This window comes from Neoarius graeffei, chromosome 3 (genome assembly GCF_027579695.1).
Source record: "Neoarius graeffei isolate fNeoGra1 chromosome 3, fNeoGra1.pri, whole genome shotgun sequence".
NCBI classification, from domain to species: Eukaryota; Metazoa; Chordata; class Actinopteri; order Siluriformes; family Ariidae; genus Neoarius; species Neoarius graeffei.
Genome location: NC_083571.1, coordinates 28,389,311 through 28,405,782, shown reverse-complemented (window position 1 = coordinate 28,405,782; position 16,472 = coordinate 28,389,311). Strand labels below are relative to the sequence as shown.

Below are 16,472 nucleotides of genomic sequence, written 5' to 3'. Positions count from 1 at the left end.
GTTTACACCCGATACTAAAACTTCTGGCATCCAAGCAACCGTTACAAAGACACATAAAAAGCCCAGAAATTCCTCCTTACCCGGGCAAAAATGATACAGGATTTATCTTGTAGTGTTTTGATCACGGTGGTGTAGTGGTTAGCACTGTTGCCTCACAGCAAGAAAGTCCTGGGTTCAAGCCCAGCGGCCGGCAAGAGCGTTTCTGTGTGGAGTTTGCATATTCTCCCCGTGTCTGTGTGGGTTTCCTCTGGGTGCTCCGGTTTCCCCCACAGTCCAAAGACATGCAGGTTAGGTTAACTGGTGGCTCTAAATTGACTGTAGGTGTGAATGTGAGTGTGAATGGTTGTTTGTCTCTATGTGTCAGCCCTGCGATAACCTGGCGACTTGTCCAGGGTGTACCCTGCCTCTCACCCATAGTCTGCTGGGATAGGCTCCAGTTTGCCTGTGACCCTGTAGGACAGGATAAGCGGCTACAGATAATGGATGGAAGTTAATCAGCTGAGCTAGTGGGGTTGTGCATGTACATCCATCCATCATCTATAGCCGCTTATCCTGTCCTACAGGGTCACAGGCAAACTGGAGCCTATCCCAGCAGACTATGGGTGAGAGGCAGGGTACACCCTGGACAAGTCACCAGGTTATCGCAGGGCTGACACAGAGACAAACAACCACTCACACCTATGGTCAATTTAGAGCCACCAATTAACCTAACCTGCATGTCTTTGGTCTGTGGGGGAAACCAGAGCACCCGGTGGAAACCCACGCAGACACGGGGAGAACATGCAAACTCCACACAGAAAGGCCCTCGCTGGCTGCTGGGCTCAAACCCAGGACCTTCTTGCTGTGAGGCAACAGCGCTAACCACTGTGCCGCCCTGTGCATGTACAAATAATGACGACTAAAAATATACACAATGTTTAAAAAAAACTTAAATCTGTTAATTATTTTCACATTAAGTTAATTCATAGTATGCATAACCATTGTCTTTCAGAATCAGAATCACTTTTATTGCCAGGTATGTGGACACACACGAGGAATTTGACTCCGGTTTCACTTAGCTCTCATAGTACAAAACAGATAAAAAGCGTATACACAAAACAAACAAAAAAAATGGTGCAATAGGTGCATAGTAATCCAGGTAAGTCAAGTATGAAATAGATAAATAAAGTATACAGTATGCACAGAATGACGGTATGAGTGTGCAGATATTTTACAAGTGATATTACTGATATATGAATCTGGATTTTAGCTGTTCATCACAGAAAGGATTTTCCCTTTTGGTGCATAGTGCAAAGATCTCATCTCATTATCTCTAGCCACTTTATCCTGTTATACAGGGTCGCAGGCAAGCTGGAGCCTATCCCAGCTGACTACAGGCGAAAGGCAGGATACACCCTGGACAAGTCGCCAGGTCATCACAGGGCTGACACGTAGACACAGACAACCATTCACACTCACACCTACGGTCAATTTAGAGTCACCAGTTAATCTAACCTGCATGTCTTTGGACTGTGGGAGAAACCGGAGCACCCGGAGGAAACCCATGCGGACACGGGGAGAACATGCAAACTCCGCACAGAAAGGCCCTCATCGGCCACGGGGCTCGAACCTGGACCTTCTTGCTGTGAGGCGACAGCACTAACCACTACACCACCGTGCCGCCCCGGTGATATTACTGATATATGAATCTTTGTATTTAGTTCTGGCTACATTAGGATCAAAATTTATTCTACTAATGTCAAATTTAGCTAGTAAATTTTTCATTCATCGGAAAAATCCTTCTTTGTTAACGTGTAAGGATCTAATACCATTGGGTGGTTTCTATATCCACTTCTTTTGAGTGTACTTCTTGGTTTTAATAACTTGCTGATCACAAACATAGCAAAAAGTTCTTGTGTTAATGGACCAGACTCCACTTTTGGATCATTAATCCCTGTACAATTAAGAAACAGTTTGTTTTAATTGCATTTACACTACCGTTCAAAAGTTTGGGGTCACTTTGAAATTTCCTTATTTTTGAAAGAAAAGCACTGTTCTTTTCAATGAAGATCACTTTAAACTAATCAGAAATACACTCTATACATTGCTAATGTGGTAAATGACTATTCTAGCTGCAAATGTCTGGTTTTTGGTGCAATATCTCCATAGGTGTATAGAGGCCCATTTCCAGCAACTCTCACTCCAGTGTTCTAATGGTACAATGTGTTTGCTCATTGCCTCAGAAGGCTAATGGATGATTAGAAAACCCTTGTACAATCATTTTAGCACAGCTGAAAACAGTTTAGCTCTTTAGAGAAGCTATAAAACTGACCTTCCTTTGAGCAGATTGAGTTTCTGAAGCATCACATTTGTGGGGTCGATTAAATGCTCAAAATGGCCAGAAAAATGTCTTGACTATATTTTCTATTCATTTTACAACTTATGGTGGTAAATAAAAGTGTGACTTTTCATGGAAAACACAAAATTGTCTGGGTGACCCCAAACTTTTGAACAGTAGTGTATGAATCTGGATTTTACCTGTTCATCGCAGAAAGGATTTTCCCTTTTGGTGCAATATGGTGCATAGTGCAAAGATCTCATCTCATTATCTCTAGCTGCTTTATCCTGTTCTACAGGGTCGCAGGCAAGCTGGAGCCTATCCCAGCTGACTACGGGCGAAAGGCAGGCTACACCCTGGACAAGTCGCCAGCATACCTGTCACCTTTGAGGTTTGAAAAAAAGGGATATTTCCCAGATTTTTAACTCAAAATAAGGGAAAATTTCGGAAAGTCATACCCTTCACCAAAAGTGGGTGTGTAGTTGAATGGGGGGCAATTTTCTATCTAGTATTTGTGATTTCCTGTACTCTGGTGCATGTTGGTGATAGCCAAGACCCAAACTCAATATGCTTATAGTTTATAGAGTGCATTTGTGAATAAACTATACATTTATTTTTATTTGCTTTCAGTGGTACCAGTTATTTCCCAAATTAAGGGCTAAAATACCTTATGTTAAAATAAGAAAGGTCATTATATAACCAGTCAATAAATTCAATTCCATTGCAATTTATTATGGTTTTACCATAGTCATGGCCTCGGAACACTAGATAGATAGATAGATAGATAGATAGATAGATAGATAGATAGATAGATAGATAGATAGATAGATAGATAGATAGATAGATAGATAGATAGAGTAATAAAGAGAAATATAAGATATTAAACCAAGAGTGATTTAAAATGGGTAAGTTTCAGATAGAAAATAAAATAGACAATGAGTGGATAAAACAGTTAATACACCAATTAGTTTACACTAGGCTATTTATGAGGTCTTAGCCAGGACATACTTAATGTAAACATGTGTAGCTTACCTTTGATTATTTGGGAGGCTTTCGTTTTCTCCATGGAAAATTTCTTTGCGAGGGAAGAGTCTGGGAACATTCCAGCCACGCACTTGTTGAAATCATCAAAGAAAGAGAGGCTAATGTTTTTCTTAGCTATTAGCATCGCCATCTTCACCTCAGACCTAATCAGTGTTGCCAGATACTGCTGACGTTTTCCAGCCCAAAATATGTTCAAAACCCGCCAAAATGCACTTGAAACTGCTCAACTTGGGGGGGGAACCGCCCAATCTGGCAACACTGGACCTAATCACTTGTTCAGCCTCGCCTCCGGACGTAGTTATGTAATTACTGATGCCTGAGAGGGCGGGGACGTGAATTCATGGCCCGACTTCCTGCTGTAAACTCCTGTCAGAGGCGCATCATGAATTCTGGACCTACCAAGTTTTTTATATTGTGAAAATACGGGATATTTTCGGAAAAATAAAAAAACGGGAAGACAGCGGGAAATAAGTCAAAATAAAGGATTTCCCGGGAAAAACAGGAGGGTTGACAGGTATGGTCGCCAGGTCATCACAGGGCTGAGACATAGACACAGACAACCATTCACACTCACATTCACACTTACGGTAAATTTAGAGTCACCAGTTAACCTAACCTGCATGTCTTTGGACTGTGGGGGAAACCGGAGCACCCAGAGGAAACCCACGCAGACACGGGGAGAACATGCAAACTCCGCACAGAAAGGCCCTCGCCGGCCATGGGGCTCAAACGCGGACCCTCTTGCCATGAGGCGACAGCGCTAACCACTACACCACCATGCCGCCCCAGTGATATTAGGATCAAAATTTATTCTACTAATGTCAAATTTAGCTAGTAATTTTTTTGTTCATTGGAAAAATCCTTCTTTGTTACCATGTAAGGATTTAATACCATTGGGTGGTTTCTATATCCACTTCTTTTGAGTGTACTTCTTGGTTTTAATAACTTGCTGAACACAAACATAGCAATAAGTTCTTGTGTTAATGGACCAGACTCCACTTTTGGATCATTAATCCCTGTACAATTAAGAAACAGTTTAATTGCATTTATTTAATTCCTGGGCTCCCATCTGTAACAGGGAGTGATGTTGCATCCTATAAGTAACTTTACAATCGGTTATTAGATTGTAATAGCATACATGTCAACCTTTGGTCAATCAAACCTGTATAACCAACCTCCAAAATCCATATTTCCCTTATAAAATCTGTATAAGATGCAAATTAAAATAATTTACCTAAAATTTGAATGATAATTAACAATGATATATCCAAGTTACTTTTTATTCAATATTAATAACAATAAACCTTCAGAATGAATACAAGGCTCCAATGTTTGACAAAACACAAAGTGTCACTCTAATGTTCTGAATTGTACTCCATGACAGCTTTTTTAGCACTCTGCACCAGTGGTGTAGTCTACTTTTTTGCAGTGGGTATACTCAGTGCTTGCCATGCAACGCCCCCCCGGGAAAAAAATTTATACTCTCACACACACACACACACACACACACATATATATATATATATATATATATATATATATATATATATATATATATATATATATATATATATATATATATATGTGTGTGTGTGTTGTGGCTATACTGTTATACTTGTACTCATCCATCTTGTAACTGTCCGATAACCTCCTGAAAGCAACACCTCATGAGCACCATCACTGCCTAATGCATAGTAATATGCATCTTGAAACTGGTTTTGTGTACAGATCTACTGTATGCAAAACAAATGTGGTTTAAATGTACAAAATTTAGAAAATTTTAATTCACCATTCAACTTAAGATAAGTGGGCTTTTCCATTATTGTTTTTTTTTTTATTTTTCATGTATCAAGAAAATTTGACATATTGACATGTAAATTAAACACATATCACACAATAATATATTTTTAACATATTAAATGCATTTCTTATTTCTTATCTATTCAGCACATCAGCTTAAATGAACAAGAAAACATCCTAGATGTGCTAAAACAAATGTTTGCTTCAAAGAAGAATTAATTTAATTAACAAATATGCAATGCCGGGCGGCACGGTGGTGTAGTGGTTAGCGCTGTCGCCTCACAGCAAGAAGGTCCTGGGTTCGAGCCCCGGGGCCGGCGAGGGCCCTTCTGTGTGGAGTTTGCATGTTCTCCCCGTGTCCGCGTGGGTTTCCTCCGGGTGCTCCGGTTTCCCCCACAGTCCAAAGACATGCAGGTTAGGTTAACTGGTGACTCTAAATTGACCATAGGTGTGAATGTGAGTGTGAATGGTTGTCTGTGTCTATGTGTCAGCCCTGTGATGACCTGGCGACTTGTCCAGGGTGTACCCCGCCTTTCGCCCGTAGTCAGCTGGGATAGGCTCCAGCTTGCCTGCGACCCTGTAGAAGGATAAAGCGGCTAGAGATAATGAGATGAGATGAGATATGCAATGCCCTTCAGTGTGTTAGTCCACAAGCCCTGCAAAAAAGGTCTACAGGACTTTACAGGTGTTTTTATATTCTGGCATTTGAGGTCTGCATTGCCTCCTTGGTTTGTTTTCGTTTCATGATTTCGCATCAAGGCAACAGGCATCAAACTACGTAGCTTCGTACGACCTGTATGCTTTCCCCTCTATTCTGACCTCATTTGACTGGCTACTGGCTACATACACGACAAGTGCAGACAGCTGGCTTGACTGACATAGCAACAGTTGCTATGGGGGGCGGAGCTCCCGGAAGGGTCAATTCTCTGCTCTTGGATCAACTCGCAATGCCTTGAGTGCTGAGTCGGGCTCTGTCAGCGTCTTCTTAATGAAGCCCATAGGATTTGAATTGAATAGGCGCTTGTAGCGCTAAAGCGCGTTTGGTGGACACAGGCATCTAGGAATGGAACTGTGGAACATTCATCTGACAATGTTGACGTTGGTTTGGCCAGTTCAAATAACGAATATATTTTTCGGTAGGCGTATGCGCATACGCAAATCACTGAGCTCTTCAGTGAGTATACGGAAATCGCTGAGCTTTTCCAGTGGGCATACGGCGTATACCTGCGTATCACGTAGACTACACCACTGCTCTGCACCAATACCTCACTAGGCTGCATGTCACAGCAAGTGTCTGTGTTGATCTTGCCGGAGTGCCCATTCAGAATCTTTTCAGGCCCTGTCCACACGGCAATGGATTCAGGTGAATCTGATAAAATTTTTTATTGTTTCGGCCTGGCGTCCACACGGCACCGGCGTTTTGGGTGCCCCAAAATGAAATCTTTTGAGAACGGGTTCCAGAGTGAAAAAATCTGGCAACGGAGCCGTTGCGAAGTCGTCTGGATGAGTAGAACGGATTTGTTTATGATGACGTCACAACCACATGACTAGAACAAGCAGCACTCTTGCGCGCATCATTTGTAAAAACAGAAATTGAAATTGTTTACACATTAACCTGACTGACCTGCCAGACAGACAATTTACACCTGCTTTGATGAACAGAAAGTACAGCCTTCCACACAAAGCAACAGTTACCTGACTATAATGGAGGCAGAGGGGAAAAAGGTCAGAAGACCCTTCAACAGACTGTTTTGTATGAACCACTGCATTGCATTCACTTTTGTATACAGCTTTTCTTTTAAATAAACAAGTAACTGAACCATTTCTTGAATTTCTTTTTTTATTGGATAAGACTGCTTTTCAAAATGTTCACACACAGTATAAAAAGTTATATAAATTATATAAAAATGCTTTTCAAAATGTTCACACACAATAAGAAAATTAAGTTATATAAAACTATGCACACTAATAAAACTAATTTGTACACACAGAAGGCACAATTTCCTTGCGTAGTCTCAGCCATCTTCTTCTTGTTGTTGTGTGTTTGTTCCTGTGAGTGCTTCACGCCGGGTAGAAGAAGGGGTTTATGTGTGTAACAGACGTTGCGTTGTGTTGTTCACCAGTCTTTTTATTCTGAAGAAATGAGACACAAATACACTGCTGAGGACGGGCTGCAAACGTCCAGTGGCATTGGCGCTTACATTTCCAAAACGAACTGAAAGAGGCCAGTACTGTAGTTCCCATAACTACCTGCGCTCTTAAAGGACCAGCGCAGAATTTCCCCACCACTACACACAATGGCAAGTGGAAAAAAATAAACCCATTACATGCACATGCGTCCTACTTCTTCTTCTATTGTTCTGGTGTCTCCGATGGGACCGTCTTACAGCGCACGTAGAGGTGTGGCATGTGTATTGCATCATTTTCAGCAAGCGTTGCATTGCCATATGGACCTGATATTTTACTGATCTGTTGCCCATGTGGACACGATATTTTTTTTACCCGCTAAAAAACAAATCTCGTTGCCGTTGTCGTGTGGATGTAGCCTCAGTCGCTAGTGAAAGTCACTCAGGTCATGGGCGCAGATAGAGGGTGGGACGGGTGGGATTCGTCCCACCCAGATTTAAATTCACCTCCTTCGGTCCCCCCCACTTATATGGAGGAAAAAACGTCTATGCTGTCTTTCTTTGCATAAGGCAAACCTCACGGAAAAATCAAAAGACTAATTACTGTACCATTCGGTTTATTGAGGTGCACAGCAGTACATACATAGTTGCAACAACTCGCATAAAACAAAACAAAGACTGATATTCGGTTGGTTGAGCTGAGCAGCCTGCACAGGTTGCAAGCTCGAGCTTGGTTGCTATGGTTACCCACAACAAGTTTGACAGGCATATCGGGGACAGCTCCTAGTTCAGGACCCCAACACGGCATGATGAAGGGTGCCAAACCGAAAAGGCAGAAAACGATTGCATCGTTTTTTCAAAAAACAACGACTGTAAGTAAACTGTGCCTTACTTTATCATATCACCTTGCAATTTTTTGATAATCTGTTCAAAATAATGTCGTAGTGAGTAATGTCGTAGGGGGTGGGGGTGGGGTTGGTTTGCTGGCAGCTTTGTCCCCCCCAGTTCAAAAAACGTATCTGCGCCCCTGGCTCAGGTGGAAATACGCGTTTCAAACAAAATGTTACTTCCTGGTTGGCGGGATTCTCGCAATGTGGTGTGCGCATGATCAAAAGTGGAACGAAGTCTCGCTACCACAAGATAACGCGCGATTTCATAAGACTCTTTACTGGCTGTCTGTGCTGTACAGTATGTTTGTAGAGTGGGGTAATACGCCCCCATGGGGTAATACGCCCCCGGCCTGTTTTACCCAAAATAACCACCAGATGGTGCAAATTTACATTTCTATAGTTGCTATGGACTGCCTTGACAACGGTGATATGCAAATATCCATTGTGGATCGCATATCAGCAACGCAGCGGAGAGAAATCAAATTTCATGGTAAGTGATATAATTTTCAGATATCAGTAAAACTGTATTTAGATAGCTGCTATTTCGTCAGATATCACAGCTGTGTATGTGGTATGAGTAGACAAGTCAGTACGTTAAGAAAATACATTAGGTATAAAAAGTTGAATCACATTTTGAAAGTAAGACCCTTTTTTGTAAAAGTGTAGTCTGTGGGGTAAAACGCCCCCTTAATGGCGGGGTAAATGGCCCAAGGGGGCATCGTTTCCTTTTATCATAATTACTGTATTTCATACATTTCTGAATAGCAGATACATAGTTTTTAATAACATCTCGCTTACCTGGTTGAGTAAAGCAAGTAATTTGAACTTAATAGAAAATAATTGAAATAAAAAAAAATTAAATTAAAATGCGAAATATAATAAAATAATGCATCTATTCATTAATTCAGGGATATTTTCTTGTTTATTTCACATTATAGGCTTAAGTAAACACTTTTGCTATCCAAACAGCTTTTTTTGAGTGAGGGGGCCTATTGCCCCACTGGGGGGGGGGGGGGGGGGGTAAAAGGCCCCCTTGGCACAATGTTTGTTTTTGTCTCATCTCATCTCATTATCTCTAGCCGCTTTATCCTGTTATACAGGGTCGCAGGCAAGCTGGAGCCTATCCCAGCTGACTACAGGCGAAAGTCGGGGTACACCCTGGACAAGTCGCCAGGTCATCACAGGGCTGACACATAGACACAGACAACCATTCACACTCACGGTCAATTTAGAGTCACCAGTTAACCATGTCTTTGGACTGTGGGGGAAACCGGAGCACCCGGAGGAAACCCACGCGGACACGGGGAGAACATGCAAACTCCACACAGAAAGGCCCTCGCCGGCCACGGGGCTCGAACCCGCACCTTCTTGCTGTGAGGCGACAGCGCTAACCACTACACCACCGTGCCGCCTGTTTGTCTCATCTCATCTCTCTAGCCGCTTTATCCTTCTACAGGGTCGCAGGCAAGCTGGAGCCTATCCCAGCTGACTACGGGCGAAAGGCGGGGTACACCCTGGACAAGTCGCCAGGTCATCACAGGGCTGACACATAGACACAGACAACCATTCACACTCACACCTACGGTCAATTTAGAGTCACTAGTTAACCTAACCTGCATGTCTTTGGACTGTGGGGGAAACCGGAGCACCCGGAGGAAACCCACGCGGACACCATGCAAACTCCACACAGAAAGGCCCTCGCCAGCCCCGGGGCTCGAACCCAGGACCTTCTTGCTGTGAGGCGACAGCGCTAACCACTACACCACCGTGCCGCCCGTTTGTTTTTTGTTAAAAAAAAAAAAATGAAGTATTAACTTTAGGTGGCATTATTGTTCATGTCACTGTTGTCAAAACTATGATTAAAACTAAACACATGGTTCATTTGAACTTGGAGAAAAACTGAATTTTCCTTAAGGGGGGGCTTTTTCCTCCACTCTACTCTAAATGTCATGCGCTTTTTTTTTTTATCATCGTCGGAATTGATTATAGCTCTAAATAAATATTTAAGTTTTTTTTAAAGAATCCGCATAACTTTATTTGTACGCCCGTATACTACGTTTATTGAATCAAATCCGTATAAAATACGGACATTCCGTATAGGTTGACATGTATGTAATAGAATAGATGAGCCAAAATAACTGGGGATCTTTTTTAATGGGCTCGTTAGAAGTATGAATTGGTGGGCCTCGAAACAGAAAAGGTTGAGAACTGCTGGGATGGAGGAATGATGGACCGGCGGCACTGTTTGGAAATCATCCGGATGTCACGCGCTGCTCAGGGAACAGGGTCACGGGGAGAGAGAGAGAAAGAGAGAGAGAGACCGCCTTCATGAGCATCCGCTCAGTGCGCAGAAACAGGGGCAGGGAGAAGTAGCGCGCGACAGCGCTCGTGCCGAAGGTTACGAGCTCGCGCGAGAGAGAGACGCAGCAGCAGTAAGGGTTCGGCGCGCGCGCAGCTTCACGCGACAGCTCTTTAGTCCTCCTGCTGAAGGTGACCCGGTAACACATGATTCAGGTTTGTCCTCTTTGTTTATTTTCAACCGTGGCAGCTCATCTCTCTCTCTCTCCCTCTCTCTCTGTGTGTGTGTGTGTGTTCCGCAGATGCTCCGCGCCGTCATGCTGCTGGTGTGTGTGTGCGCAGCGGCGGTGATCACCGGAGCAGCCGCCCGCCAAGACAACGCCAATTTTCTCGACGACAAATGGCTCACAGCTCGGTGGGACAAATTTCGTGACGTGAGTTCCGCTTTTTTCCGACACTAACAGCTCCTGGTTTCCTGCGCGCGCGTGCGTGTGTGTTTGTGTATCCACGTCACGCTGTGCGCCTCAGAACCGTAATGACGCTAATTTCGGCCCCCCCCCCCCCCCAGTTCTGTTATGTAGCCTTTAAAACCCTTGAGGTAATTAGTTAACTGGCGAGTTAATAGCATTAACACCTACTACTGAGATTTATTTCTCTAAATATCCTGTTAGATGTTGAACAAACAGGAGCCTGAAGCTGAGGTGATGTTAGCCTGGTGTATAAATAGCTATTAAATACTGAGCATTCAACTGTTTGTTGTTGTTAGACTCATTCCGTTATAATTTTCCGGATAGTTTACTTTTACTGAGTTTCTGAGTTCATATTGTTTTATTAAGAGAAATAGTTTTTATTCCAAGAAATGCATGATTATCTCCTCTCACAAATTAACACATGGGTGACTTAGGGTGACCATTTCCATAACACCAAAAAGGAGGACATTATTTGGACGGGGGGGGTCTGGGGGTCCTCCCCCAGAAAATTTTGTATTTCTTAGATGCAATTTCTTGCATTCTAATCAATTTTAGGGTGAATAATGGCAAATCCCATCTGATTCATAGCCCTCAAATTTTTATGTAAACCACAGTGGCAAGATTGAGAATGGATTATTTGTATGCAAGTCACTCAAGTTTGGTGAAATCAACATCGCAGTTTTGTAGGGTTAAAGATTATGATTGTGGGGAAAAAAGAGTAAGGTCAAAGCATTCATAGTATTTATTATAATTCATGTATTAGCTCTTAATTGGCTAGAACACACAGTATTTATATTTATTAAAAACATTGTGGAGTTAACAAACCACTGAAATTAAACTTAAGGTGCTGAGTACCAAAAAGCACAACATTTGTAGATTCTCAAAGAACAAATAGGCAACATAACCAGCAACATTATAAAACGTTTTAAAGCATTCATAGTATTTATTATAATTCATGTATTAGCTCTTAATTGGCTAGAACACCATATTTGTATTTATTAAAAACATCGTGGAGTAACAAACCACTGAAATTAAACTTAAGGTAGATATAATAGATGTGCATTTGCACTGTCATCCATATCCTAACAAGTTAAGTTGTGAGCAGCTGGTCTACCGGACAGACTCGTGTTTCCAAGTCCCAACCAGGGCCAGGGGGGCAGGGCACTAGGCACGCGCCAGGAAGATCATCAAAGGATAGAGCGCAACGCGTTCTAGAACGCAACGCCTCGCGGTGCGGAGTTCGCATTGCATGCCAAAAAACATCGAGCCATAGACTCTTTATTGTAGATTACTAGTGTGCAGCACAGATCTGCAGTTTCCCTACAAAACGTTATTCTAGAACTCTGCTCTTCCAGTCTGGCAAGTCGATATTATATAATTCCGCTCATCGTCTCTAAAAGGAGGACAAATGTGCGTCCGGCTTGATGCTGCGCCGGACGCCGGACAAGACATTGAAAAGACGGACGGTCCGGCCTAAAGCCGGACGTCTGGCCACCCTAGGGTGACTCCATAACTGAGGTTTCCAAATCACATACACAAGAGCCATTCCACCGAATCGGTGCCATTTCCGTTCCTAGAAAATTATATGTATAAATGCACATAAAAATGTACTTTAAAATACATTTCCTTATTACGCAGACTGTCCTGCACATTGATCTGATTTCAAATTTAAGATATATAATTGTAAGGATAAATAAAAACTACCTAAAACACTGAAAAATAGCATGTGTTACCTGTCCCTGCACTCTATACTTAACTATGAAATATTATGATTAAAATCCTTCAGAAACAGTATTTCTTTTGCACTGTTGTGTGACTCCATATCCTATCCATGGTTTAAATATATATTTTTTTCATAAGAAATCCACAATATCTTAGTTAAAATACACATTTTAGTCGTGTCCCTGGGTTTTCACTCAGTCCTGTTACCCAAACATATTACCCCATCTGACAAATTTGGAACATTCCATACATCACATGCTCAATAGGAAGTTACATCAGTTGTGTCTTTTGAAGGCCATGGGAAGACCAAAAGTTAGTTCTCTCATTTACTTTTCTGTATATTTGATGATTTTTTAACTTTGACTGATAAGGTCAATGTCAACATACTGTCCTGTTACTTAAATTATTTCTTAGATGATATTTGTTTATTTTAAAAATACAGATTTTTGGTAAATCACTAGAATGTGCTAAGTGTGGTCATGCTATTAGCGATGACGCCATGTGGCTTAATTCCATGTATTAGCTAATCCTAGGCTAAAAACTCAGTCCTATTACTTTCAGAGTTTTGGTAACAGGACTGAAAAAAATGCAGCCATCTTTGACTTCCAAACCTTGTAACGTAGCCTGAGGTTGACCAATACACATTTTGAATAGTTAAATATGTGTGTTATTATAATCAGTGTTGAAAAGATATAACAAATTAAGTTTAATTTGGGAGTGGCACCCATTTGGTGGAATGTCCCATATATATATATATATATATATATATATATATATATATAGTAGGCATGTGACAATAAAAATCAAAGTTATTAGAAACCTTTATTATTCGTCACATGCACACTTCAAGCACAGTGAAATTCATCCTCTGCATTTAACCCATCTGAAGCAGTGAACGCACACACACACAGAGCAGTGGGCAGCCACACCAAAGCGGCTGGGGAGCAGTCAGGGGTCAGGTACCTTGCTCAAGGGCACCTCAGCCCAAGGCCGCCCCACATCAACCTAACTGCATGTCTTTGGATTGTGGGGGAAACCGGAGCACCCAGAGGAAACCCACGCAGACACGGGGAGAACATGCAAACTCCTGTCTGTTAGATTAAGAATATTTCTACTATACTAGAAAGCACTAGAAGAGATCTTTAAAATGATGCATGAACCAATAGAACTATTCTTGGCCCCATCCCCAATGTGCAATTTGTGTGTGTATATATCTCATCTCATCTCATTATCTCTAGTCGCTTTATCCTGTTCTACAGGTTCGCAGGCAAGCTGGAGCCTATCCCAGCTGACTACGGGCGAAAGGCGGGGTACACCCTGGACAAGTCGCCAGGTCATCACAGGGCTGACACACAGACACAGACAACCATTCACACTCACATTCACACCTACGGTCAATTTAGAGTCACCAGTTAACCTAACCTGCATGTCTTTGGACTATGGGGGAAACCGGAGCACCCGGAGGAAACCCACGCGGACACGGGGAGAACATGCAAACTCTGCACAGAAAGGCCCACGCTGGCCACGGGGCTCGAACCCGGACCTTCTTGCTGTGAGGCGATAGCACTAACCACTACACCACCGTGCCGCCCAGAACCAATACATTTCTGTTTATATTCTGTTTATACTATTTTACCAGTGCAATTCTGTATACTTTACTATTTATTTTTATACTTTATTTGTTTTTTTTTTTCTATAACTCATGAGTCAACAGCACCTTCAATTTCGTTGCACCTTTGAAAAAGTGACAATGACAATAAAGACTTATCTTAATCTTATCTTAACTGTCTATGAAAAATATTAAGAAAGTTATAAATTTTTAAATTTTTTAAAATCGAGGGGATTTTCATCCCTTAATTACACACTTTATAATACATAGGGCCAAAATTACTCAATTCTGATTGACCAATCAAGGAGGGCTTTTTTTCTGAAATGCTATTGGCTAGTTCGTTACTTGGTTACGGTTACAAAAATTAGCAAATTTTGTCAACAAAATGGCTGACTCTGCTGACTCAGCAATGCCGCGTTTTGCTATATTTGACGAAGAAATGATAAACCAATTGAAAGCTGCAAGCGAAAATGAAAATACCAAAAAAAAGTACGGATTTTTGGCTTTCCGTGTTTAAGAAATGGGCCACAGAAAGACAAATAAACAACTCTCTTGTGGCATATGAATGCTGTGAGTTAGACAAGGTGCTATCACAGTTTTTTTGTGTCATGATGAGACACTTTAGAAACTGATTCAAACGTGCAAGACGGTCTCGCGCCCTGATTGGTTCAGAAAACTTGAATGACAAATGTTGTGATCTTGAATGGCTTCCGAAGTATGAATTTGGCCCTATATATTATAAACAAGTAATCGTATGGTTCCTCGTAAAATTAAGGATCAATTTCACTCGTGATTTCAAAGTTTTGAAATTTTCAAAACTTCGAAATCACTAATGAAATTAATCCTTAATTTTACTCGGCGGGGTGGCACGGTGGTGTAGTGGTTAGCGTTGTCGCCTCACAGCAAGAAGGTCCGGGTTCGAGCCCCATGGCCGGCGAGCGCCTTTCTGTGCGGAGTTTGCATGTTCTCCCCGTGTCCGCGTGGGTTTCCTCCGGGTGCTCCGGTTTCCCCCACAGTCCAAAGACATGCAGGTTACGTTAACTGGTGACTCTAAATTGACTGTAGGTGTGAATGTGAGTGTGAATGGTTGTCTGTGTCAGCCCTGTGATGACCTGGCGACTTGTCCAGGGTGTACCCCGCCTTTCACCCGTAGTCAGCTGGGATAGGCTCCAGCTTGCCTGCGACCCTGTAGAACAGGATAAAGCGGCTACAGATAATGAGATGAGATGAGATTTTACACGGCCCCATACGATTACCTATACAAAACAAAAGAACAACTGTGACCGATATCAACAACTTCCACCTGTAAATGACCGTAACTTGCTTAATTTTTGTCCTACTTCAAAAAGTAAGGTATCAGCTGAAAGCTTATGATAAGGGGAACAAGAAAATAACAAAATATCCAAACTACAACGTCATATACTATTATTTTTATTTTAATTACCATGGTAATGAAATATGAGTTGTTTTATCGTGAATTATAAATGAAACAATGGATTTATAAAGCCCTCATCCTCCCAAGCTAGCAGTAGAAATCAGTCATGGCCGCCCGTCCGCCGGCAGCACTTGGACACATTGGTTTTGCTAACGTTAGAAAACTATGTGCTAGTCTTTTGATTACGATGAAACTTAGCAGTAATCAAGAAAAATACTTAAGCTATCACTTCTATATGTTTAGAAAATACAACCTACTCACCATTGATGGTAGCAGAAGTCGGAAGATGAGGGTCTACTTCATAAACAATTTTTTTCCACTTCCCGTTGTCACATCATGAAAATTCGAGAACCACGAGGTTACTGAGAATACTGACTACGTCATTAGTATTTGTGGACATGGGGAAATCCGCACAGGAATCAATAACGTAGAAAGCAAAGACCAAAACGCGACGCATGAGTTGCAACTGCAGGCCGCTAGCGGTAGGCAGAAACAATACAAGCACTATGCATTTGTAGCGTAACTAATAAATATATAGCCATCCATCATCTGTAGCCGCTTATCCTGTTCTACAGGGTTTCAGGCAAGCTGGAGCCTATCCCAGCTGACTATGGGCGAGAGGAAGTCGCCAGGTTATTGCAGAGATGACACATAGAGACAAACAGCCATTCACACTCACACCTACAGTCAATTTAGAGTCACCAGTTAACCTAACCTGCATGTCTTTGGACTGTGGGGGAAACCGGAGCACCCGGAGGAAA

At 42.1% G+C, this 16,472-nt stretch overlaps 1 protein-coding gene across 1 annotated transcript in view; it reads left to right on the top strand.

The window, feature by feature from the left end:
- Window positions 1-10,511: 10,511 nt before the first annotated feature.
- spock3 (SPARC (osteonectin), cwcv and kazal like domains proteoglycan 3) overlaps window positions 10,512-16,472 on the top strand; it is a 114,557-nt gene continuing 108,596 nt past the window's right edge. Inside the window, exons 1-2 of the mRNA XM_060916593.1 lie at window positions 10,512-10,667; window positions 10,778-10,909. Of these exons, the coding sequence (XP_060772576.1) occupies window positions 10,778-10,909 (132 nt within the window). The 5' untranslated portion in view covers window positions 10,512-10,667. The remainder of the gene's footprint in view (window positions 10,668-10,777; window positions 10,910-16,472) is intronic.